The following is a 26954-nucleotide window of genomic DNA, read 5'->3' as shown; positions in this document are numbered from 1 at the left end:
TCAAGTAAACACACTTTGTATTATATTTTTGTCAGTACTTACTAACTATACACACTTTCCTATACAATATTAAGTCGCTATAAAAATTAGTATATTCACTCTGTTTGAATAACGCAATAAAAATAATAAAATAAAAGTTAAAAAATGCTAAATTGTCGACACACTCGAGAATAAATAGCAGCTGTTTTACAAAACGTAACAGCTGACAAAACAACAATCAAAAATATTTATAGTGATTTATAACCAAGCGAGTAATTTCCGCGCGCTCTCATTGGACAAAACACGTCACGTGGTGCAAAATCAGACAGCAGTTATCAAACGATAATAGCGGTCGATTTGATATCAGTCGCCCAAATTTTTTGGGCGAGAGAACTTATTTGTTCTGAACTAGTCACAGCACAATAAAACCGAGTTAACTTGCCAGAATGCATTTATTTGCCGACAATTCTTCCGTTGTCATTTCTGTCTGTTATGTCTTTTCCAGAATACCGCACGCGCGTTTCAGAAATTAACCGAATGGTTATAAAATAAATAAACCCCTTTTTCCAGCTTACTGGTATAATCGGATGATAATGCCCTCGGTTGAAAGATCGACCTTAAAATTTCCCAGTTGCTTCGCGCATTGTCCTCCAATACACCAGCCAGCCGAAGGGATTTTCATCTACTAAATAGACTAATAGTCATATTTCCTACCACGAATACCATAAAAAGTTTCTCACGTTTGCTTGCCTCGTACCCAGGCGTCAATGCATTACGCGGAAAGAGTGCAAGAAGAGGGGTGGAGTGTTTTATAAGGAAGTGCGACAGTCCCAAAACCAACCTCGTTCCCAGGGAAAAGTTCTGGGAACGAGGTTGTCCCACAACACCATGCGAAGAGAGAAGAGACGCCTGGGGACGAGGCAACGCGTTTACATAAGCCTGGTTTACACGTACGACGCAAGCATAAGCATAAGCACAAGGATGTTTACACATGCAATAAGCATAAGCATAAGGTGACATACGCAAGCGCAGAAGCATAAAAATTTGCTGCCGCCATTTTGCAAATGGCAACGCATGAGTAACTAGAATGTACGTTGACAACTTGTCACTGTTTTTCAGTTTTATTTCCTTGCGCTTGTGCTTATGCTTGCGTCGTACGTGTAAACCGGGACGACGCAAGCACAAGGCGCTTATGCTTGCGTCGCACCGGTTTACACGTAGGTTTCTTGTGCTTATGCTTGCGTCGTACGTGTAAACCAGGCTATAGAGTTTGACATGGTAAACGCGAGCAGAAGTTTGGGCAAACGAGAAGCGATGCGAAAACATCAGTTAAAGGCTAGTATTTTCATAGCGTTAGCTAGTGTTATATTTCTAATGTGACCTCTAGGATCATATTCGTTCAATGGACCGTTTGGTGGAGGGAGAGTTTATAACTGGAGGAAACTTGACAATTCAAAATTGCTTGGGTTTGACAATAATGACAGCATGAAACAAGAAGCTAACAGAGGGGGGTCATGCCCTCCGAATTCCATAATTGTTACCTCCCGGGGGGGGGGGGGGGGGTGTACTACTTACTTACGGTAGTAAGAGTTTGCCCAAACTTTTACAGGCGGTTCCATATACGTTTAGAAACGAGGAAAAGATGTTTTACATCTCTTGCGAGATCGACCAATGTTTTCGAGTTGAAATCCATTTCGATCTTGGTCATCTGCACGCAAGCCATTTGTAAAAATGAACAATTCGTCCTAAAGAGACGATGGAACTCGACGTAGAATTTCTGAGCCCTGAAAGCCCCAATACAATCAAACATGTATACTCTCCAGACTCTTCTCGATGTATTTCTTATGACGCTATAATAGTTGAAATGACATTTTTAAAGATCAAGACATTTTAGAGTGGGTTTTCATTTCAATGTCGTATAACCAAAACCAAAGTAATTACTCCAACCAATCACGCCACACGCAAGCAGTGCAATGAACCAATCAAAACACGAAGAAAATACATGTAACCGGCGTCAAGCTCGGGAAAACACGTGCGAGCAAATAACCATCGGTTTTTGTTTTGCTTCTCATTGGTTGAAAAAGTGGCGCGAATTTTGGTAGCCAATCACACAGCACAGTAAATCAAACCAAAGCAAAAGCGAACGCTCTATCTTTGGTGATCAATTCCCTTATTCTCATGATTTAAATGTTTGATAATCGATCGATCAAGCAGTGATACGGTAAGGAGAAGTTACATGCTTGTCACAACTGGGGCTTGAAGGGTTAAAATAAAATACCCAGGCAATTTGGTACTTTTTTCAAAAAAAAATTTCAGTCTTAACTCAAACAAACTTTCTCGTTTAAGATTCACAAACTTAAAATAAAGGTTTAACTAAGAATAATGTTAAAGCGAAAAATAGATATTATTAATTTACAGGCATGTTAACGCTATCTTGAGTATGACGAAATGATGCTGTGTTATCTGGAGTTATCGATTATTTTGCGTTGTAGTGAAGCGTAGGCCCTTTCCAACTTCATGTTTTCCTGCAGTACGAAGATAACATTGTTAAAACATGGCTGCTTGTGGTAACCGAGGTTATGTCGCAGAATGGCGAGGCCACAGCAAGAAAACATTGTATGTATAGAAAACTCGCTGTGTTACTGGAGGGGAATTGTGGTTTGTGGACTAATCGACTACAACTGGCGTATCTTTTGGACGAGCGACCACTGAATAGCTCGCTATATTAATCAATGTAGAAAAGCAAAAGGGAGTTGTGATTTTACTTTCGCGAATCTAAGATGTTGTAGCGGCTCAACCCACGAACGAACTTCATCGGGGCGACCTGCATCGTTTGCAACGTCTTACATGGTTGGACAAAAGAACGAACAACAGAACAATGCTCCCAACCCTAAAAACCAATGACCACTCTCTCCTCTAAACAGACAAACAAACAACAACTAAAACAACAGAAAACACCCCCGAGTTTTCTTCGTATAAAGAGGACAAGGGAGTCCCTTCTCGTAGGATGTAATTCTATCATAGTGGCGTTAAATCATCTTTAGGTGATTTGTGGGAATCCACGAGCCGGCAAGACGAGGAAGTCGCGCACAGTCAGAACAGTGAAAAGTTATGTTACCTTGGTAGCGTGTGTAAGCATTTTCTGTAACTTGGTCATTTCCATCATTTTCTGGCTTAACATGGCTGCGTTTCGTTGCGCTTTGTCCTCAGACATCTGTTTCGTTAAAGGAAACAATAAACAATGCATTAAGTCAGACAAGGGATGACTCCTGACGAAAACGTTTTGTTCCGAGGTTATGGCTGACGTAAACTCAACTTACGTTCTAATTCGCTAAGCTCAAACGAACGTAAAATAGTTAACGCTTAAATTCCTCGTAATACAAGACAGAACGTAACAACAAGTATGGTTGCATATACAAGTGGATCTAAAGCGTGCCAATCAGAACTCAAAGAAAAAACATACAAACGAGGCCAAGCGCGGGAAAATAGGTGGTAAGCCAAGTCACGTCACGAGTGCGATTTCTCCTCATTGGTTGACAAAATAGCACGTTTGCTCTGATTGGTAGAGCACGTGGCACGAGAAGAAATCTAATTAGTATATGTAATAGGACTACATGCTGTCCAATTTGGAAATAATTGGATGAGAAAAATTCCGAGGAATTTTTTGAATCCAATTATTTCCAAATTGGACAAGCGTGTAGTCCTATTACCTATTAATTATATTGTGTATTATTTAAGGGTAAAAAATAATGCTGATTTTGTCAGGAATATATTATTTCAAAATATCTTCGGTATCCAAATTAATAGTTAATTTGTATCGGTATCCAAATTAACAAATAATTCAATGGTTGCTTAAATGGGATTTCTGACTAGCAACATAATTAGAGAGCAAAGCAAACACACTTCATTCCGCAGGTAATTAAAGACTACTCCAAAGATTCTTACATTGTCATTGATGTAAACAGCGCCACAATCCAAAGACAACAACAATAACAACAACTATAACTAAGAAGCGCAAACGATACCTTAAGCGCAGACTGAAGCTTTCTTGTTTCTTCCTCGACGCTGGCGTTAAACTGAAGAGAAAATACAGAAGCAAATAAACAAATATGCGAGTAGTCGATCAAAGAAATTTCAGAACAGATGAACAACGAAATATGATCTGCGGTACCGACATCTGTGAAAAAGATCCGACTTTCTTTTAGTAGATTTGAAAACTTTTGCCACGTAGAATCAATCTGCATTGATTGAAACTGGTTTTGCAGTCGTCCTCTCTTCTGATGCTGTTTATTTCACCGTTTATTATGCTATTTTTCTGAGGTGCAGTTCGTGGAGATTTTCAGGGTACTGGAAATTCTGGTTCCTTATTACCAGATAAGATCCAACGCCAAAGACTAACCGCGTATTTCACGAGAATTCCTACCAACAGTTACACATGATCAATCGTTGAACAGTTCACCCCCACCCCTCACCTGAACGTTGCAACTCCTGAAAAGACTTACTGAAGAATCTTACCGACTCGGTGGATACCGCGCTACAGTGGCTTTCATTCAGTGACTCATTCTCAGATGATTTCCGCAGACTGTCATTTTGAGCCCGCAGTTGCTGAACTCGGCCCTGTAAGTGACGTAACAGCCGAGCTGTACTGTTGTCCTCTCCAGGCCTCGGGCTTGGAGTTGTCGAGCTAAGACTGGTGCCCACTCCACTCTCTACTGGAGAAGAATGGCCGTTCACCATGGGGCTGCCGGAGGGAGTCTGGGTACGGAATAGAACTAGATTTAGTTTCTAATGTGAACGACAGAAACGCAGAGCTGTTTTTATTTTAGTCGTGTTTTTTTGTTTCTTTGTTGTTTATGCTCAGGTAACATAGTTCTGAGTCTGTAAATGAAAACCCCAGTGCAGTGTAATAACGTCTTCCAAATGAAAGCTACTGAGCAGTACTTTCCTCTGGTGCTGTTTATTATGCTGTACAAAATGGTTCTACCTTTTGAGTCTGTGGATGAAATCCTAAGGTGTGACCATTCATATGAAAGCTACTGAGCAGTACTTTCCTGTGGTACTGTTTATTATGCTGTACAAAGTGGTTCTTCCTTTTGAGTCTGCGGGTGAAATCCTAAAGTGTGACCATTCAAATGTGAAAAGTAACTAACAGTGCTTTTCTGTAGTCTTGTTTATTTTGCTGTACAGGGTGACATTAATTTTTGAATCCGTGGATGAAATCCTACTGTGTGACCCTTCAAATGTAAGCTACTGACCAGTTCTTTCCTCTCGTACTAGTTGTTTCCCGGTATTTTTTGTGTCGTTTTGTATGTTTTTTCTCTTCGTTTTGATCTCGGGTACTTTTGATATAGACTGCGACAGACTCTTCTCCTAATCTACGCCGTGCGCACTGGATTCAGCGGAGGCATTTTCACCGTGAAGAGGAAAACATTACAGTAAACTTACAGCAGCCTTGGCTAGCTTCAGTTCTTTCTCCAGTCGTTCTATAGTCTTTTGATGGGCCTGGGTACAAAGGAACAATAATTCAGCACTCTGAACACCGCGATGAAAAACAACTGCGCAAATATGGTCAAATTATTGCTTGGTTTTGATGAGTTTTGCACTACGCAAGATCGAACTGAACACTTACCGTTCTTTCCGATTTGATCTGTAAAGCGTTCCTTTCACTTTCGTCTTGAAGCTGCCTGTTAAAGAAACGTATTTTGAAACAATTGAGAAAGACAGATGAGGCAAATCTGAGTTGACAAATTATTTTGCGAGACTGGCAATTGACTTCTTTACTTGATTCCGAAGTTTGAACACAGGACTTAAAGGGGAAGTATCATGGGGTTTTTGATATCTTTTGTTAAAAATGATGAAATAAGACCTTCAATCACCTGCCAAATAATTCAAGAATGACGAGAACAAAGAAATCAACTCTATTCTTGAAAGGAACAACTCGTCATCTGTTCTAGCGCGTTTTGGAAACAAAAATGCGAGAACTTGAAAAACATTAGCCTAACATTTTTCAAGTTTCAATCCATACCGGCCAAAAGGCCTACCCTGTCAACGGCACTAATCGACAGTATTATTGCACTGGGGTGATAATTTATAACAAACTTAGCAATTATTTCATTGTTTCTGTTGACAGACGAACATTTTTGGGTTTTGAAATGACAGCAAATTTGCGTGATACTTCCCCATTAAATTATTGCCGGAAAGGCCTTTGCAATGACCGTGTTATTTAAGCTTACTGAAATTCGGTAGTGATGACACAAAAATTGTTTGGGTTTGTGTACGCAGATTTACTTACACGTTATTTTTCTCTAGGATCTACACACTTTGAATTTCCAAAGCACACTTCAAGTTTCGTGTAACGTAACCTACGAATTTGTAACGTAACCTAAAGACCATCTTACTTACCTTTTCACCCTAGCCAATTCATCTTCCTGGAAAAAAAAGAGAAAGAAACCTAAGCAATCTCTTTTTGATTATTTACGGTGCAATCTAATTCACATTAGAAGTTGCAAGTCTTAATTATGAGGGGCCAAAACAGGTTTCGCAAAAGCGGGCTTTTCTACGTAGTTCGGATCCGTTTTGTTTTTGTCCCGTCCCGCCATTTCGATTCAGTCAGAATCCTCGTCCTGAAACGTCCGGCCGCTTGGCATTATTCAAAGTGTTCATTTGCTGTTGTTTTTTTTTTCCATCTAGATTCCATACTTTCCCGCATCCCCTTTCAAAATGAGAATGTCCCTCTTCCCGCAGTATCCCCGGCTCTCAAAATTCATTTTTATTCCTCCTCAATTGAAAGCTCCATCCCACGCATCTTGCCTAACCTGTTGTGGACCACCTAATACGGAACTGTATCTGACCTTTGCACTAAGCGCCTTTTTGAAGAGGTTCACTTGTTGAGGAGTGAGATCACCACCGCTTTGATGCTGGAAAAAAAAACGAAACAAAAGGCATTACGAATAACAGGCTGGAACCGTACAACAGACATCCTTTTTGGTCGATTGTCAGTCAGTCGTTTGGAGGAGTGAATGCATGCAAAAAACTTGTGTCAAAACCAAGAATGCAAAGCGAAATTAAATTAAGGCATTTCGGTTACTATGTCATGAAGTAGCCGTACTAATTTTTGCCACTTTTATGTAAGTCCTTCCGTCACTTCTTTTTTTAACAGAAAACTAAAACCGAAAATTAAAATGCGGTAGAGATCGGCGATAAAGTCCTTGTTTTCTATGATTTCTCATTAAACGAAGAGCGTTTGGAACCGTTTGCATGTACTGCTTTGAATTCTGATTGGTTCAATGTGTGGTCTGTTGTGATTGGTAAGAAGCGATTTACCTCGATTTGGCTTAACGTCAGTAATAAGAAAACTAAAGATATACCTGTTTCTTAAATGACAGTTCTCTGTTGTTCTGCTCAAGTTCTTTTCGCGCTTCAATCAAGTGCTGTCTCAACTCTTCATTATAGGAACGGAGATTTAGCTGTAAAAGATATTACCAAAAGAGAACTAAGGACCTTTTTTCATTTAACTATAACAGAAACTAGAACAAAACGAAACAGGAACTAAGGCCCAGTTCAGACGCCAAACTATTCTTGAGCCAAACCTAATACCTTGAATTAAGTACATGAAAAGTTCGGCGACTGAATCAGTTGAGAACGGCTGCTTCAATTTGGAACGGCTCAGCCGGGAATTTCGGCTTTCGAACGGCTTTGATTCAGACGTCGAACCTAATGCATAAATTATTATAACGTATTTCAGATGCAGTCTCTCGTAGAGAGCATGTTTTGCTTCAAGTAAATTAAGTTCGGCGTCTGAATCAAAAGGCGGGATTTTCGTGATTTGGGACGACCTTAATTTTAGTTAAGTCCGGCTCATGAAAAGTTCGGCGTCTGAACTGGGCCTAAGCTACTCTAATTAGCACCTGCAAAGACTTGACTGAAAAACAGCAAATCTAAGCTCAAATCTGAAAAATTATATTAATAAGTACCAGAGCATCCTTGGCAGGACTGTCTGTAGTCGACCTGGGACTCTCGCCGATGTAACTGCCTGATAAATTTCTGGGAAAAAATGCAAATACAATTAAGCAACGACAGAGTAAAATCTTTAAGTTTTCGTTCACAAATACGTGGAATCAACTGAAGGGAACACGCTTAAGGCTACGTTTACCATATACCGGACCTAAACTTCGCACGGCTCCAATAGGTGCAGGTATAACTTGGAGTTTTGAACCCAAATACTTTGACCCGTACAAAAACGCGCAACGTTACGCCATGTATCTACTGTAAAATCCAGCAAGCCAGTTACTTTCTATCAGTGCAGTTTTGGAAACAGCAAGGATCCATTGTGTACTAGCTAGACAGGTACAAACCTTGCACAGATAGCCGGTCCGGATAGCAGGTACAATCAGTGTGAACAGATTTTGTAATGGGTCCAAAACGAATCCGAATCCAATACAATGTGAACAGAACCTCAGTGAAACATTTACCTGACAGGGGTGGTGTTAGTAGAATCTCCTAGCAGTGCAGCAGTTTTCCTACATTCCTCATTGATTTCCATGGCGGTCTCCTTCTCGGTTGTTTCTGCTAACGAGCTCAACTAAATGAAACAGTGCAATGAAATTGTGAGTAACTGTATTCACGCTCACGAAAAAGAAGAACTCGTTTGAGACATGGAATTCGTGTGAGAAACCCCGACTCTGCAATAAATCAAGAGTTCCAGTGTGCAACTTTCCAAGCTTGGTACTACCAAGCAAAAGCCTTGAATTTAGATGACGACTCAGCTGACGCCCAAGTCACGCTCATGCACATGAAAAGTTAACTATTAAGAACCTTAACAGAAACTCTTGGCTTAAAGCCGTCCAGATTTATTCGTTTAATTAATTTGAATTCAAAATAATTGTTCCACCAGAAAAGTAGGCAGATAAATTTGAGACGACAAAAACATCCTCCGCGATTTAAGATATTTTTCTGTACATAAATTAATTTCAACGATTTATAAAAAAAATCAGAAAACAAAACTGACTAAGAGGTATTCGAGGAAAGGTTTTAGATATCCCTCCCCAACCACACTCTTCTAACATAGCAGAAGTGTACTCTCCTTTTTTTTCGTTCACGTTATTAAAGAAAACCTCGACTCTTGAAAAAAAATTAACGTTAAATTGTTGAAAAAACAATCTAATTTCAAATTTCGTTGGAAAACACGGAAATAGTATTTCTGTGTCGGACAAAACAGAATTTGATTATCGCCTATGTTTCATTTTAAATTTCCCGGGGGGCTGCCATCTTGGATTTCATGACGTAAAACAGTTGCTCAATTGTTTCACACAAAAGAACTTCTGCTTACTGACAATAGCGGCAACCGTATGACGTCATGAAATCCAAAATAGCGGCGCCTGGGAAAGTTAAAATCGAAAATAGGCGATGATCTTATCTAATTTTTAGCACACTTGAATGTCACTTCTACTTTTAAACTAAAATTTAGAATTTAGACACTATTTCCAACAATTTGACAATTTGAGGTTCCCTTTAACGCTGTGTTTCTTCTACCTCCATATTTTCAAAACAGGAAAGAAAAAAAACAAAAACAAATAAAAAAAAAAAAGACCCAAGTTCTTACCTCCTGAATCTTATCTCTCATTTTAACAATTTCTGTCTTGGCTTCGTGTCTCACTTGTGCCACAGCACTCATCTTCTCCTGCTCGGCCTGCAGGTTGAGTTCTCGTAACTTTTCAATTTCCTGTGAAGCGGCAATTTAGAATATATATTTTTTTAATATTATACACTAACTATAGCTAACAATTGAGTGTCGCGTGATACAAGTTTGCGTTAGTCTTGCTTTTCGACACTCTCTCATTGCTTAGTAAAACTTGCGCCACTTTTTCAACCAATCAAATAAACAAAGAATCGTGTCACTCTGTCACTATAATGATTATATTTCGTACGCATTTTCATTCGTTTGGTGCCCGTACCGAGTGTTTGCTTTGAAATATCTGGAAATAACATTCTATGAAGCACCCACTGTGAAAATTGCAATTTACTGTGCCAAATATGAAGTACCTAAATTCAGAGTTACGTGAATTTCTGGAAATAAGTTAAATAAAAAGTCTGATTGCTTCATTGGATTCATCATGTTGTTTGCACAAGTTGTGAATGGCTAGAGAGTGATAACTTCGGTGATTGCAAACCGCTGCTATATAGCCTAAATAGTAAAACGACAAATAATTGGCTTAGAAAGTAGCCAATCAGATCAAACACGGGTTGTTATTCACCATTCAGGGGCAAACCCCAAACCAGGCGTCATGTGACCTACTGTGACTCGCACACTTGGGAACAGTCGCGCGAGTTTTGGTCGAGTTTTGGGGAAGTTGAAGGCCCTTTTTCCAAACAGCGAAAATGAATACAAGTCAAGATCATGGTACCGACCAACCAACTCTTTGACAACGTTACATGGCTTCTTCAGTAAAACCAACCTTTTTAATCTTGTTAACAGAAGTATTCAGCTGCGTATGTCCCTGCCTTTCAGCCTCTAGTTCCTCTCGCACTTGTTTCAAGGCAGACTCATATTTATCACGTATTTCCTCCAGTTTAGCCTGGTGTCGAGTCCGTTCTCGGTCAGTTGTTTCCCGTTCTTTCTCCAAAGCATTGCGAATCTGGCAAGGAACATTAGAAACGTCATAGAAGGCTTGGAAAGTAATTTCGCGTTTGCTTTGGTTTTGCTTTACTACGCTCTGTGATTGGTTAGTAAAACTCGCGCCACTTTCTTAACCAATAAGAAGCCAAAGCAAACCAATCGTGCCTTGGTCGCACGCGTTTTCCCGCGCTTGGCGCCGGTTGGATGTATTTGCTTTGAATTCTGATTGGCTCGTTGCACTGTTTCCGTCTGTTGTGATTGGCCAAAGGAATTACTTTAGTTTCGGTTTTACGACACTCAATCAGGCGAGTGGATCCACAGCAACTTTGCCGAACTCTTCCTTTAAGGGCTTTTGAGGTTTGCCTAAACTAGAAGAACGTGCTTATGGATTAAACATTATTTCTTTTAATGCAGCTTATCGGGGGAGCCGTATGTTTTGCAAGCAAAAATTTCGTACAGAAATCAACAAATGAATATACAAAATGTTAGAGCGGTTTTCAATTGAGTGTCGAAAGTAATTTCGCGTTTGGTTTGGTTTTGCTTTACTACGCTCTGTGATTGGTTAACAAAACTCGCGCCACTTTCTCAACCAATTAGAATCCAAGCTTAAACCAATCGTGCTTTCGCAGGACGTGTTTTCCCGCGCTTGGCGCCAGTCACATGTATTTGCTTCGAATTCTGATTGGCTCGTTGTGTTGTTTACATCTGTTGCGATTGGCCAGAGAAATTACGTTGGTTTTGGTTTTACGACACTCAATTGGAAACCGCTCTAACTAACACTGATAATAATTGACAGAAACAGTTTTCCCCACGTACATGTTCTTGAGCTTCGTTTCTCATCTTTTCTCCAAGTAACCTTGTCGCGTCTTCTTGCTGACGAACCAGACCTCTTAACATTGCAATCTCGTCATCTTTGTTCTGTTTAAAAGAAAAAAGAAACTTTATCTGGATAAGGAAACATGACATAACAGTTTATTCGGGAAGTTAAGCAAAACAGAATAAAGTTAAAAACTATGATTTCATCCCAATATAAAAACAGCTTCCCCGATCTGAAAAATAGCTTTTTATGCAATTTTCCCCAATCTAGAAAAGTTAGCAGTTGAATCTTCTAAGCAGTACTTTCCTGTGGTACTGTAAAGGTGGTTCTAAGTTTCTTTTTTTGGTGAAAAATGAAGCACTTGACAAGTCATTTCTGTTCCGAATAAGGTGGTCATGAGTCTGAATGAACTCGAGATGTGTGAGAAGAAGTGAGACCATTCAACAGAAAGCTGCACTGAGCATTACGTTCCTTTGGTGCTGTTTATTATGCTGTACAAGGTAGTTATACCTTTTGAGTATGTCGATGAAATCCTGAAGTGTGACCATTCAAATAAAAGCTATACTGAGTAGTACTTTCCTGTGGTGATGTTTATTGCTGCACAAGATGGTTTTCTACCGTTTGAGTTTGTGGATGAAATTGATAAATTTGACTATTCAAAATCTGCGTTTCCTTTGCGAATTCGCCTCAGTTAACGTCAGTTCTCAACGTGATATGTCTTAAGGACTGTGCCTACTTTTGTTACTGCGCAAACGTTCTGCCCATCTCGAGATACTCGGGTTTCCTATGGGTGGTGCCTACTAACACATGGATATTTTTGCGCGCTTTAAAACTATGCGGAGAAAGCAGAACTTAGCAAGTGCTTCTGGTATCCAAAAAGAAAATTGGGGGTAACCGTGCATTTTTCAGAGATAATAAAGCTTCAATTTGGAAAAAAGCGCCATACATTGCTTTGTATTTCGCTGCTTCTTAGAAAAATTGTTGCTTAGTTATCTCTAAAAAATGCGTGGTTACCCCCAATTTTCTTTTTGTATTTCTATAGCCCTTGCTAAGATCTGCTTTTCCCCTATAGTCATAAACCGCGCAAAAATACTTCTCTATTTGTAGGCACCGCCCTTAAGTATTCTCACAGGGACAAGAACAGACAAACAAACCTTAATAACTTGACTGAGTTCCTCAATATGAGATGAATATTTTTCCTCTTGCCTTCTAAGTTCTAACATTTTCTCTTCAAGAAGCTAAAGAAATGAAGGTAAACTCTTGGTCACTTAAGTAACACAGAACTGCCATTATGACAAATAATACCTGTTAACTTTACCAAAAAAGGTAGGACATGCCAGGCGCACACAATAAACTTGAAGTACTGAAAATCCACGCGCGAAGGTGACCTTCGCGTGTCGAGACTTCACGCTACAGACAACTTCCACGCGCGCTCACGTGTTCATCTTTTCGCTCAAGTATCCCTGAAGTAGAAGGGGGACTTCTCAAAGTCTACAGATAACTCTGAAAATACAGCACTGTACCTCTTCGGTTCTTCTTTGCTTTTCATGGAGAGATGCCTCTTTCTCATTCAGAGAATCAATCTGAAAAATGAATAAATAAAAACAAAATAAGACAAAACGCAAGAAGTCAGTTGTTTTCTAATGATGCCGTTTTGATTTTTTAACTTAAGTTCATTTTCTCGCTAGGTATTAGACCCAAACTATTTTTTCTTCTTTGAGCCATTGAATTTTGAAAAGAGGTGTGAGTTTAAAGCAGTGAGTACATATGGGACAAAATCTTTTTGTCCAACACGAAGAACCTCAGCTAATCCTATGCTTTGTCAAGTGGACCTACACAGGAAATTTAAAATAAATATGTCTTTTCGTACCTCGATCTTCAAGGCTTTTGCATGCGTGCCTTGTTTTGCCATGTTCTCTTTCCATTCACTCTCGCAATCATATAGCTTCTGCTGTTCTTGAAACACTTGCGTCTTGAGGTTCGTGATTTGTTCCTCGTAGTCTTTTAAGTCACTTTCTAACTGAATTACTTGTTGATCTCGACTCTGGGACAAAAAAAATATTGCATAAATAGAATTACATGACCTTAACACTCTACCGACTGACAATACTGTGGACCTCGGATTCCGGACAGAACTCTGAAGATAGACTTGCCTTCAAGTTGATGAGCTCAGGAATTTTTTTTCTCGAAATTAAAAAGAATCCCCAAAGAAACAGAAACGTAGTAATAATGTTAAAGTTTACCTGTAACTTCTTCCTGTTTCCTTCTAATTCTCTCCTTGTTTTTTCACGCTCTGAATCCAACTCCATTTCTTTTTCCTGCAGCGTAAAAATAACACAATGTCTTCACGTATCCCGTTCAGATTCTGAAAAGGTTTGCTTTGGAGTAAGCATACATGATGTACTGTACGACAAAAGGCGAGCGAGGAAAGTCATTTGTACTCACCCTCAACAGTCTGTTCTTTAACACCTCCATTTCTTTGTCATGCATCTCTTTAGATTCATCTTGCAGTTTGTGGATTGCGTTTATTCTTTCATAATGTGAATCTCGAGCCTTCTGCCTCTCATCCTCAAGTTGCTGGGAAAATAGAAAGATAAGCGTGACTATTCAAATGAATGCTACTGAGCGGTACATTCCTGTGGTGCTCTTTATTATGCTGTACAAGGTGATTCTAACTTTGGATTCTGTGGATGAAATCCTAAAGTGTAGCCACTCAAATGAAAGCTACTGAGCGGTACTTTCCTGTGGTGCTCTTTATTATGTTGTACAAGGTGATTCTAACTTTGAGTCTGTGGAAAGAATCCTAAAGTGTGACCATTCAAATGAAAGCTACTGAGCAGTACATTCCTGTGGTGCTCTTTATTATGCTGTACAAGGTGGTTCTAACTTTGAGTCTGTGGAAAGAATCCTGAAGTGTGACCATTCAAATGAAGGCTACTGAGCAGTACTTTCCTGTGGTGCTCTTTATTATGCTGTACAAGGTGCTTCTAACTTTGAGTCTGTGGAAAGAATTCTAAAGTGTGACCATTCAAATGAAAGCTACTGAGCAGAACGTTCCTGTGGTGCTGTTTATTATGCTGTACAAGGTGGTTCTAACTTTGGAGTCTGTGGATGAAATCCTAAAGTGTAGCCACTCAAATGAAAGCTACTGAGTACCTTCCTGTGGTGCTTTTTGAAATATTGTCCGATGTAATTCTAAAAATGAGTCTGTGGATGAAATCCTAAACATTACACATTCAAATGCTAACCACAAACCCCTTTTTTTTCCGTGGACCTGTTTATTGTACTTGTTGCACAACAAAATGATTTTAACTTTTGAGTCTTTGTTTGCAATCTGATCTTAACGTAACCATTCAAATAAAGGCTATTGGTATGGCTATTTATCATACTATACAACAAGGTAGTCCTAACTTTGAAGTCTGTGGATGTAGTCTGTTTTTCAGTGTAACCGACCATTCCATTAAAATCTATTGAGCTATACGTCCTCAGTGTGGTGCACTTATTTTTCAACATTTCTTCAACCTGAAATTTTGGATTTTTTATTTGAAGTCGAAGGATTATTAATAACCAGATCAGCGCTTGCAATTTTCAAGAGTATATCGTGTATAAATAAAGGTTGTGTTTATGTTAGGGGTTGTTTACATGATACCGGCGCGACTTTCATTCCGGTAGGAGTTCACTCCAGTTCCCTCTTGTAGCTCTGTATTCGTTCACATGATACCAGCACAAAATCTCATACTGGAGTCATACCGGTGCGAGTTCACCCCGATAACTGTACCGGGGCGAGATTTTCATTCCGGTACGAAACGTCATCCCGATATCATGTAAACGCGGTACGGCTGTTCGCTCCGGCATAAAATCACACTCCTGGGAGTCTAGAACGGGTAGCGCATGCGCAGTAATCGATATCCAATCCAATATGGTGCCACCTGGGCGTGACAATCACGTCGGTCGAAAAGAAGTGTCCATTCATGTAAACACGGTGTAAAATCACAATGTCACGCCGGTATCAAACTCGCATCGGGGCGAGTTTTCACATGGAAACACCCCCTTATTTATAGTGCAAGTTTGTATGTGCGCGTGGGTAGTTTGTCTGTTATCAAGTTAATCTCGTTTTCTTTGTACTTTATTTTCACCTTCGCTGTCAATGTTATGAGCATCTGTGTTCTGACCGCCCATTGCCGGATTAGCTTGCTGCAGGCAAAGTAGTAGGATCCACGGACTAGTGCATGTGATATCCACATGCTAATCACGTGCAAAATTTACTCACCTGTTTGAGTTTCTCCACACTTTCTTTTGAGCCTTTCTGCTCCTCATGCAACTGATCCTGAAGAAGGGCAATCTTATGCAGATAATTTTGTTTTTCGTTAGCCAAGTTTCCTTCCACCTGTTTCAGCTGTGACCGTAGTGACTCCGTCTCGCTGTGGAGTTGATCTTTCTCTATGCTCAGTTCAAGGACCTTGAGTTCATTTTTCTTTTCAACTTCAACCACTTGCTGCACTTCTTGTTTCTGTCTAGTGAGGCAGTTTCGTAGTTCTTTAATTTCGTGTTGGATGTTGTCCCTTTGAAGTTCCAAGTCCATGAGCTGAGTTCTGAAGATTTAAAAATGTAAGTAAAAGAATGTTCATGAATTATGCAGAGAACGCTGCTCAATAAGAACCTCACGCAACTAAGACACTGGGGAGCTTTAGCAACGACGACGGCAATGACAAAATTAAAAAAAAAAAAAAAAAAAAGCAGTAGGCTTACTAGCCAAAATAACAATTCTGCATTTCTTTTCCGTCACTGCACGACTAGGACGAGGAATTTCCTGATGGGACGTTTTATGGAGGACGTAAACAGTGACGACGATGCATTTTTCTTTCTCTTTCTAAACTTGGGTGCGGTCTCCAAGAATTCAACTCCAAGAAATTTCACCTACATTTGACATGTAAAGGAAGTTGGAATAATCGTGAATTCATTTAATAGTGACGTTTTCGCTGCCGCTGCCGTTGTTAAAGCTCCTTACTGATGGTAACAAGAATGTCAAAATTGAAACAATTTAATAATCATGAGAACGGCTCCGCACAAGAAACACATTTCTGTGCTGTTTTCTGCACGATAACAACCGACTCATCCCCTGTCGTCTTCATCTTTATACAGGGCGCACGAAGCAGGGAGAGATGCTGCCCCACCTCACGCTTCCCTTTGCCACGTGCTGTATGAAGAAGACTGGGGACGAGTCAGCGACAACAATGTGAAATGAACAAATTTAGGTATTACCGAAACTGTAAATGAAATCACCATCATCATCATCATCATCATTTTCTGTAGTGTTAAATCCAAATGTCTGGCATGATTAAGGACGGAGCCTTCTTTCAGGGTAATAATTATTGAGCTTCAATTTGGACAGAAAATCCCATAGATTGTTTTATATTTCAAAGCTATTTAGGATTATTGTGGTTTCCCCCCACAGATCTGCTTCTCTGCATGGTTAAAAGGTTTTGCCAAAATACCTCTGTATCAGGAGGCACTGTCCTTAAGGCTAAACCAAAACGATATTTTTTCTAAAATGATCCACCTGATACCCTTGAATATCGTGCACTTATAAATTTCACCATACATCTCAAACATCTCATGCTTTTGTGTGGACTGAATAATATGTACCTTGTCTTAGTTGCCTGCTGTCTGTACTGTTCCACCAAATTTTCAGATGACTTGACCTCAGCTTTATTTCGTTTGATTGTTTCTTCCAGGACATGAATTTCCTGCAAAGCAACCTGTCGGGGGAAACAAATAACAGGCCTTAGAAACCAACAAAACAGGTAAGTAGTACTGTAAAAAAAAAAAAAAAAAAAAAAAAAAAAAAAAAAAAAAAAAAAAGAAAAAAGAAGAGGTAAAATCGCACTAGAGCCTAAGTAGCCCACATGGCCGGAGCTTAGCCAGGTTTCTGTCGCATGAAGCAACTAAGAGTATTGCTTCTACCCCTTGGATGGGATGCAGTCCATCGCAGGGTTAGCCCCAGCAGTGTGTCACCGGTACCCATTTATACACCTGGGTGAAGAGAGACAATGTGGAGCAGAGTTTCTTGTCTAAGGAAACAACACAGCAATGAAAAGACCAACCTGGCCTCGAACCAACAACTTTCAGATCCTCTGACTGTCCGATCGAAAGTGCAATGCGTTAACCCCTACACCACCGTGCCTCCACAAGTAGTACTGTAGTGCGCTTTAATTAGAGAAATCAGACAACCATGCTGCTTACCTTTTTCCGTGATGTGGCCTCTTCAAGCTCAAACTCCACATTTTTAGCTTCCTGTAAACTTCTGTTCAGTTTTCTTTCACTTTCTTGCAACTGTAAATAACAACGGTGCATCAAGTGGGTTGTGTTGAAAGTCTGTTTATCATTCAACTTCCCAAAGCTGTAGAATTGTGTTGGTTAGGTTTCAGTCTTTTGGCATCTTGTGCAGTTTGTTAAAGCTTTTTATTATATTTCGCAGGTAGTACGCGCGGTGTGATTGGTCAATTTTGAGGGCTGTATTTCACTGTATGGCCTGCTAAATTTCCCTTGATAGGGTGCCAGACATGACGTGTTTTGTCACCAAACATTTGAAGTTTGACAGCCGTTAAGCAAACAGTCGCGCCAGATCAGCTCATTCCACTTATAAGCTTATCTCATTTTTCTCAACTTGCAGGCATATCTCTCGCTCAGAAACAGCACACTTGCCTCCAGAAGGTATTCTTAACATCTAAAAATGCTTGCAAAGAATATTTTGTTGACCAGAAACAAATCAAGTCAACAACAGCCGTCTACTCCAAACTTCGAATGTTTGGCGCCACAACATGTCATGTTTGCACCCAACTAGAACATGTTTTTCCCTCCCGTGTACACGCTTAGATGCAACCGACGGTATATGCTAATCTTAAAGTTGGGGGTCAACAATGAAGCTTACCTTAAGCAAAATTTTCTGATGAGCCTCTATCTGCCCATTCAACTTGTCTGCCTATAAATTAATGAGAACAAATAACAACTTTAATCATTCAAAAAAGATTTTTCAGTCAGAAAAATGCCAGACAAGTGAAGTCAAAATTTCACAGTGTGTATAAATAAAGATAGAATATGAAACCACTGATTGACCTGAGAACTCCTTGGTGGTGAGAAGACAGCCTGGGATTTTGTTTGAGGTGTTGAGGTCATAAATCCTCCGGTAACCGGCACATGATCTTGGTAATCAAACCTTCTGGAGTTCCCACTATCAGAGAACTTCTCGACATGAAATCGCTGATCACTTCTGTCTTTATGTGGAGAATAACTTTCATCATGGTGAGGAGCCATTACTGCCAATAAATTTATAATGAGCATGAAAAGTTGAAACAAGGTCAGATTTAATAAGGGAGACACTCAGCCACTCAGCATGGAGACAATATTAACAATAATTAAGAAATAAACTTGTAAATTTGTTCAGTGCATAATTCTACAATGAGATGATCAAATCCATTTTACAGTATGGGGAGACTCCAGGTCGAATATTTTGTCTGTTGTCTTGCAATGGAAAAATGAAAATCTAGAGTTGCTTTGGAGTTGCTTTGTAGCTAACTCTTCTACATTCAGACTTTGAGTAATGTACATGGAGTTATTATTCAAAGGATTTTAGTGCCTGAGATTTGTCCAGGGGACTTATGTTTTTGGGTGGGAAGGCTTATTTGGTGTAACAAATAGAAACTGTAATTATCTGCTGTATGTTCTTGTCACCTCTTAGCAAGTTTCTTCTGTTTTCACAATACATTTTGACAAACGAACCTTTGAGTTCTTTCACTTCTTTGTTTTGGTTTATTACACTCTTATCTACTACAGCCTCTTAACTGTTTCACATCCATCTCTCTTGGTTTTAAATCACTGTGAAATCATATAGGAATCTCACCTCGATGTTTTGATGGAGACTGCAATTTAACATTAGGGTCAGTTTTCCTGCCAGATTCTTCCTCAAAATGGGCTGGTGTTACACGCCTAGTATGTACATAAGACGACTCGTCCACATCATTTTCAGCCTGATAATATCCCCTTTGTTCCCCAGAATTGTCTCTAGTGTCACTGTCATCGTCATCATCATAGTTCATTGCTGCTCTGAAAGCAGAAGTGTCCTTGATAAACTCACCATCTGTTTTCAGGTGATACTTTCTCTGTTGTACTTCTCTTGAGGGTACTACATCCTCTCTAAATCTGACTTCCTTGCGAGACGCTGACCCATGCCGCCTGGCTGATATTGATACACTAGACTCAAAAGAGCTGCTCCGATCTGTAAGGGTCCCACTGTTTTGCTCTGATACTATTGGTTGTCCTTGTGGTGACACAGACTTCCGGAAAGACCGCTGTGTGATACTAGTACTGGTGGTACTCAAATTCCTCCTCTCTTCAATCTGACCATCTGATCTTGAAACTGAAATTTAAAAGGATCCAGTCATCTCACTCAACACCAACACTCAAGGCACGGCAATTGCAGATGGTTCTGCTGTGCTAGTGGACTGCCACTGCTCTATCAACAACAGTATTAATACATGTATGGCTAGTTAGTAATTTTCATGTTAAATCATCTTCCAGATAATTATTTCTGATATCAGATTTAGTGCAATTACAATGTTTACTCAACACCCCTTGCAAACTTGGGGATATACAACAACCCAAAAGTTCCTTGAGTATTTAATTAAACTTTAATTATTTTAATTTAATTTGAGTATTTAATTAAATTTAATTAAACTAATTTTTTTTCACAGTAAATCAAAATGAATAAAAAGTAGAGAGATTAAAACATGACATTTCTGTGACGACATGTCACCATTATCAAATGTAAATTATTATAAGTTCAGTAACATTATATAAAGAAAGGAAAGTGTGAAACTAAACTCCTTTCTTTATATAACGGTATATAATGGTGACATGTCGTGGCTGAAACGTCATGTTTTAATCTCGCTACTTTTTATTCTGAAATGTTTTTCCAAATCTTTCGTTATCAGAAATCAGAATGCTCTGGAATGTTCTCAAAAATTGAGACAATTCTAATTAAATCAGCAGGTTGGCAGGTATGTATTGGTGCAAGAGGCACAAGCACAAAGTGACACACACAGGTGCATTGCTGAGTCCAGTATAACAACATTCCTGTTTGTTGCACTTGTAATTGCACTTGCATCTTTCCATGAGTATTTCTTTCCAATTCCTTGTGCTAGCATCACCTCAGCTTACAATTTTGGCACTGTTAACGTTCTTTATATGCAAGCTAATAACCAAGCTTAGATACGATGATGATATTTGTCCTCTGGAGTTGAAGATGACCACAACTTGATGAACAGGGACTGTGGGTCTGGAGATGACTAGATATAGGCAGTCATTGAATTACCTTGAAATTTTATTTGAAATTTTTTATTTTCTCTGGGTATCATAAATAAAATATCTTTTCTTACCTTCCTGGACACTTCCTGATCCCGAAACAGAACTCTTCGATTGGCCACTAAAGAGAAGTGTTGACAAAATAAATAAAGTTACCCCTTTGGAGTAAGCTAATGACACGCACTGCCTGCTTTTAGTAATATGAAGTGTTATCACTATTTCAACACAGCCCACTAATTTGACTTGCTATACACTTACTGATTCATAGTCATGTATGTGTCTTTTCTCACTTTTCAACAGACATAATCATGGTGATTTCCAACTTTTCAGTTAAGTGGATTGTAAAGTTAATGTCCTGACAAATATCAGTGCAGACTATTATTGTAAATGACTGAAAATCTACCTTTACATGTATTCCTACTGACAATGCTTTGTCTAAGTAATACCTAATAAGAAAAGATAATAGGGAGCTTAAGCAACGTTGACAGCGACGGCAACGACAACGCCGCAAAACAATAGGTTCAATGAGCAAAAACAGTCGCTCTGCATGTACGTTTTACATTGCCGTCCTCTGCGAAACAACAATGAGAAATGACCACATTCAAGGTTTTTTGGAGAACGTGAACACATGACAGTGAATTTTTCATCTTCTTTCTTAACTTGTACGCCACTCCTACCAATTTCGTTCCTGGATAGTTCGCCATTTTTTGTAAAAGTTGAGCGAGTTGAAATAATTGTGAAGTAGCACAAATGAAATAAAGATATATAATATTTTCAGGTAATGTTTTCATTGCCGTTGCCGTCGTCGTCGCTTAAGCTCCCTCATTATTTGAATTAAACCCTGCCCGAGAAACCCGAGATGACTAACAGAGGCAGGGCCTAACAAATTGTGTGCAGAGAACACAAAACAAGTAAAAATTTTACAGTTGGCGTAGTTTTCTTTTCACATGTTCCTTACCTAACTTGAAAGATCCGCAAGGGCTGCTTTTTCATTCTAATGTTATAGATGTTAGTTGACATGGTTAGATCTCTTCTGGGAGTGTTAAAAAGTTAGCAAAATACCTTGATAAGTAATGACATTAGTAAAGGAAATTAATGGTAAATGGTTGAAACACAGCCACTTTTTTAAGTATCGATAGGGTCATAATTTTGATTGTATTTTTTGTTTCAACCACCCAAGTGAGTCTTTGTTAGAAATATCAACATGATAAGTTTTTGCATCAAATGAGATTCGAACCCATGACCCTCCATGATCTAGTCGGATGCTCTAAACAATGAGCTACTGGAGACTCTCCATGGTAAATTGCTATGTGACTGCGTGATGCAGTTCTAGTCAAAGACCCACATTTCACGCTTGTTCACCATGGAGTCTCCATTAGCTCAGTGGCAGGTTAGAGCATCCAACTAGATCACAGAGGTGTGGGTTTAAATCTCATCTGGAGCTCGGATTGTTTTCCGAGTTTCCATTGATGCTAAAACTTATCATGTTGTTATTTTTTGTTTCATGTCATGTTAATAACAGTAGTTACCAGATCTATAAGATTAATCAGCAGAAATGAACCCTTAATAGATTGTAATTTTCAAGGATGGTAAATGTTAGTGGAACGGCAAAGTCGTATACTGTGATTTACTACCCCAAACATTTCTCAATTAAACTTGGAGTGTTTTCAAACCCTAGGTTACAAGGAGTCACTGATAAACTACGATTTACATCTGAACATGGAAACACCACAAAAGTGTTCCATATAGGAACTACTTTAACTTCCAGTTTCTATTTTTTAAATTCACCAGCAACAGTACTGTTCTATTTGTTAACGGGTTTGGGATTTTAAAAAAAACCTTGGTTAAATGTAATTTAACTAAGTTAACCACTACGAGCTTAGCGGTCAAGCGGCCCACGAGCTTTGCGGGTATCCGGCGGTTATCCCATAAGTGCAGGCTCATTTGGTACGTGGTAGCTTTGTACATGTACATAGCTATGATCTTGGAGTTCTTCATTAAGCGTTTGTGTAGCAGTAGTTTTAGCGTCTCTCCCCCTCATCCCCTATGTTTCTTCCTTCCACTGTTTCACCAGTGTGATGGGTGCCTGGAATGGGGGTTCATGGCTCGGTTGCGGGGATTTGCCAGCCATGGGGGCAGTATTCTATCTAGGTGCTGGCTGGCGACAGTGGAAGCCCCTTAGTATCCCAGACACCCACCCAGGCAACCCACCAGTGATCAGCAGATTTATTCCTACTTACCTGGAGGAACTGTAGTAATTGTCAACTTGACCACCAAACAACTTGGACAGAAGTTCTGCTCCTTCCCTTACTTTGTCATCAAAGTATTCTGTACATGTATATAACAAAGGTAAACAGATTTCCACCGACAATGCTTCGTTTAGAGACATTCTGACCCAAGAACACAGCACAGAGAAAATGACCAGGTTTTTTTAAGGGGTGAGTTACTTAAAAATTAGTTTCATGCATAATAATTTTAACATGTGATGTTTCCAATAATTATTGGAAACATCACATGTTTAAAAGTAATGGACTGTAATATTGAGAATGGCAAACATCTGATATTGGTGTACAGGCTTTTAGAATGAAAGTTGGGCATCCAAGGGGCACGTTTCTTGGAAACATTTTGAAGGGTCAAGTGAATTGTAAATACCTTTTTCCAAAAATCAGGCATCCAAAGTACACCTAGACACCCTTGTGGCTAGAGCCTTAATAGTGGACTTACATGCTGCACTAGGCTTCATGCAACTCACCCTTGGTGTGTAACATAAAAAAGCATGATGTAGTGTTATTAAAAACTCACCATTCGTCCCAACATCATAATTAACAGCCAAATTAAGTTCTTTAAGCTTTTCTGTAAGGTCTTCATCATCAACATCCTCTTCTCTAATCAAATCTTCTGTTGCTTCAGACATTTCACTTTCCATGTCATTTGAGTCAACATCCACAGTATTTTGGACACCATTTACCGTATCAGTGTCCGATGATATTTCAGAACCAAACTCCCAATTATCTTGATTGATCAGCACGTTTTGCCTCACTGGTGATCTACCAGGTGTTGTGGGTTTTCTTTTTGCATTAATTCTTTCCGTTGTGGGAGGAGTTAATCGCGATGCTGGATCATAATGAAGTTCTGAATTGACATTTGGACTTCCAATTCCTTTGCGAAGACCTTGCGCCTGTGCATGAATTGACCTGTGAGTCTCAGGTGACTGAAAACTCTGAATTTGTTGATGATTAGCATAGCTGTCTGTAACAGTTATCTTGCTTTTCGATGTCTGTTCAAAATCTTGAGAGTGCTTCATTCCGTTTGTTTTATAACTCGTCTGTCCTTTAGCTTGCTCACTGTTTAATCCCCTTGAAACTTCATTACTTAAATAATCATGTGGCACTTTTGATTTTTTATCCGCCTTTTCTTTAGCTTTGGTCATGGGTGGTTCCATAGTGGGAGGACGCTTGGTACTGCCATGACTGGGTGATCTTTGATATTCTTGTGGTCCTTTTCCTGGTTTAACTTTGAGCTCCTTTCTCGATGGTGGTCTTAAATTTGTTGAATTAAACGGTTGTTGTTTCAGGGCTGAACGTTGAGGTGACCTCTCATATGTCCTTCTTAGAGATGACGAAACTTTAGCATTTTCATGGATCTGAAGATCATCGTCATCAATTTCCCTGATGGAGACATTCTGTCCAAGAAGATATTCAGTGTCATCACTGCAGATGGAGTCAGCTGAGTGACCACTGGTATCTGCATCCATATTGATTTTCTATTTGAATGATAAACGATTTTGTCATATAGTGATATTCTAATAATTATTAGTAAGTTTCCATCAAAAATAAATTGCTATTGTTCACAACTTAATTTCTCCCAAGTGTTATTGGTTTAAGGATAGTGGACTCCATTGGCTACTATGAATTTACGTTCTGTGCATCTCAGGGTGGTCTGAGAAACTTGGGATAAGTATCTTAATTTCTCCTTGTAACACCAATGCTTATTCAACCCCTGAGGTCATGAGAATCAAGGACATGATCACCCAAGGTGAATTTTCTTGATATTTTAATAACTTCTCCCCAATACTTTTATACGAAAAGTATGGGGACAAGATAGGAGAATTTATTCTTTGATAGTGGTGGGTTAAAGGCTTAAGGACAACACTTCCTAATACAAAGGTACAGCATATTTTTGGGTGGTTTACGACAATGTGAGAAAAGTAGGTCTTAGCAAGGGTTATTGAAATGCAAAAAGAAAATTAAGGGTAACTGCAGTTTGAAAGATATCATAGCCATTACTTCATTTAGTAACCCAAATAGTTTGGCCCCAACAATAGTGATTGGCATCTAACTTCTCCTAACATGGAAGGAGAATATACATGCTGATACTGGAGCTTAAATCAACCAAATATTTTAGTTTTTAAGAAAATGATACAAGTGCAAGTAACTAATAATAATTATTGTATTGGGCAAATAATTTCTTAACAAAATACAAAGATATTGAGGTAGCAAAACAGGATCAGATATAAATACTCTTGTTCCACTGAGTATTTCAGTACAATTAAATCTACTTTTTTTACCGTAAAATAATTTGTAATGAATTGGAAATGTTTACGCTTATGTCAGTTAGCCCATTCAAGATGCTCTGGCTGATGTATTTTACTGTTAGTTGGGTTGCTCTGCACAAGTGTTGGCAAAATGTAAGACTGATGCATTTGCATAACAGTCTAACTGTCTGGCCAGCGTCTGATATGAGAGTCAAGAGACCATGACGTCTTATTAAACCCATATAACAACAGATGACAAAGTACTTTGATCTTAGTAGCACATATCGAATTTAAGCCTCTGTCACCGAAAAATCTTGTAAAACATGACAATCCTAGGTAAAAAGTACACAATACATCAAGCAATAAAATGTACATTTCTTACTTGCTTAACATAGGTAAGAATTACATTTCTAGGAAATATTAATTGCCATTTCTGCTTTAATTGATTTTTGACACTGATCCTTACAAAAGAACCTTTCATGTGTCCCCAAAGGGATTACAATAGCCTTGACGCTACTGAATTATTCACACTACACTAAACAATAACGTGGTTGATAGTAAACTAACGTGTGCATCCAGGGGTGAATGGCTTTTCATATATAACTTTTTCTTTCCAATTTCATCTTGAAGCTATTAACCATACTGGCGTAAAGAACGAGTTTTTAAACTATAACTTCATGACTGTAAAGCAGGAAGCTTTCTTTTCCTGAACTCCCGCCTTTTTGAAATTCGATAGCGAATGTTATTGTAGCAAAAGTGTCGATTTCAACCAACGATTCGAAGCGACGGATCTCTCGGCGATGGATAAAATTTGAAGGAAAAAAGGAGGGAAAGCATCTCTCACGCTTCAACCGTACAAGAGAAATACAAAATCTTTCACCTTGTTTGATTAATTCTACTTTAAACAGTTCAATTCAAACTATTGCTAAGCAGCTGAAATTTGATAACGCTACGTACACTCCAAGGTCTAAGGTACGAAAGGACATCAGCTAACATTCAGCTCCCCATCAAGTTCTGGATTTATCATAAACAATCTAATTCATGATCACGGATTAGAAGTACAAATCTTTCAAAGTCATTTAAAGATGTGCAATGCATTAACGGGTGACCGCTAATTGTGTTGAGGTATGCCGCGCTAGTTGAAAGCTACAAACTTTCACCACAACGCAACGCAACTCACGTTAAAAAGTCAGAAACAAGTTGATAGCAGTAAACTTACCGAGATTCCTTGATGGACAAGGTGGTTTGCTTGGCTGTTGAAGGGCCAAGTGCTCTTCAAAGAAATTTGAAGATCGTGTAAACGTTTCTGTATCTAGGTCCCGTTCGAAGACAAAAGTATTTCTAAGCGCTCGAGCGCGGGACAGATGTTTGTACAAGGAACCATAGAAATCACCACAGATGCGGCCTGCTACCACCGTAAGAAGCTCAGATGAAGCTTTCTGTGGTCGGCTGAACTCTACAAACGCTTCCACAGGATGAAAATTTCCAACTTATTCAAATCAAGCCAAACTGCCCGCGTCGATCGACCAGATTCGTTGATATCGAAGCTGTCAGAATCAATCAGGTTTGAAACGAGATGAAGAAGAGCAAGGACCTGGGGAGAGAACAATTTTCTCCTCAGTAGGGAAGGGAGTGGAGAATTTAGCTAT

The 26954-nt window shown here is 39.2% G+C and overlaps 1 protein-coding gene across 3 annotated transcripts; it reads right to left on the bottom strand.

Moving 5' to 3' along the window:
* Positions 1-26869, bottom strand: LOC146476599 (uncharacterized). Of its 3 annotated transcripts, XR_014865610.1 has the most exons (31): positions 26525-26869; positions 23574-24534; positions 23012-23099; positions 21730-21804; positions 20846-20892; positions 19312-19827; positions 18528-18727; positions 18343-18393; positions 17655-17744; positions 17058-17170; positions 15682-16003; positions 13857-13988; positions 13655-13729; positions 13282-13455; positions 12935-12994; positions 12566-12649; positions 11411-11512; positions 10434-10613; positions 9581-9700; positions 8451-8560; positions 7953-8022; positions 7347-7445; positions 6831-6896; positions 6382-6407; positions 5609-5663; positions 5425-5481; positions 4495-4734; positions 4005-4055; positions 3098-3193; positions 1255-2504; positions 1-918 (listed from the first exon to the last, which is right to left on the bottom strand). XR_014865610.1 is itself a non-coding variant. In XM_085114475.1 (30 exons), the coding sequence occupies exons 2-30, from the start codon at positions 24523-24525 to the stop codon at positions 2439-2441; spliced, it is 4317 nt and encodes a 1438-aa protein (XP_084970601.1). In that variant the 5' UTR covers positions 24526-24534; positions 26525-26869; the 3' UTR covers positions 1159-2438. The 3 variants fall into 3 exon arrangements, 2 of the variants coding, with proteins under 2 accessions (XP_084970601.1, XP_084970602.1); XM_085114475.1 differs by lacking the exon at positions 1-918 and having other exon boundaries at positions 1159-2504; XM_085114476.1 differs by lacking the exons at positions 1-918; positions 21730-21804 and having other exon boundaries at positions 1159-2504.
* Positions 26870-26954: the final 85 nt, after the last annotated feature.

The sequence above is a fragment of the Pavona decussata genome, unplaced genomic scaffold (assembly GCF_977016875.1).
Source record: "Pavona decussata unplaced genomic scaffold, jaPavDecu1.1 SCAFFOLD_76, whole genome shotgun sequence".
Taxonomy (NCBI): domain Eukaryota; kingdom Metazoa; phylum Cnidaria; class Anthozoa; order Scleractinia; family Agariciidae; genus Pavona; species Pavona decussata.
Note: the sequence above shows the minus strand (reverse complement) of the source record. Positions and strands in the feature narration are given on the sequence as shown.

Coding starts and splice junctions, on each gene's coding strand:
- LOC146476599 (XM_085114475.1), bottom strand. CDS start 24,525: ATGGATGCAGATACCAGTGGTCACTCAGCTGACTCCATCTGCAGTGAT. Junction 9,701..10,433: donor CTGTTAACAAGATTAAAAAG/GTTGGTTTTACT, acceptor GCCGCTTCACAG/GAAATTGAAAAGTTACGAGA. Junction 4,735..5,424: donor TGAAGCTAGCCAAGGCTGCT/GTAAGTTTACTG, acceptor TTCCGTACCCAG/ACTCCCTCCGGCAGCCCCAT.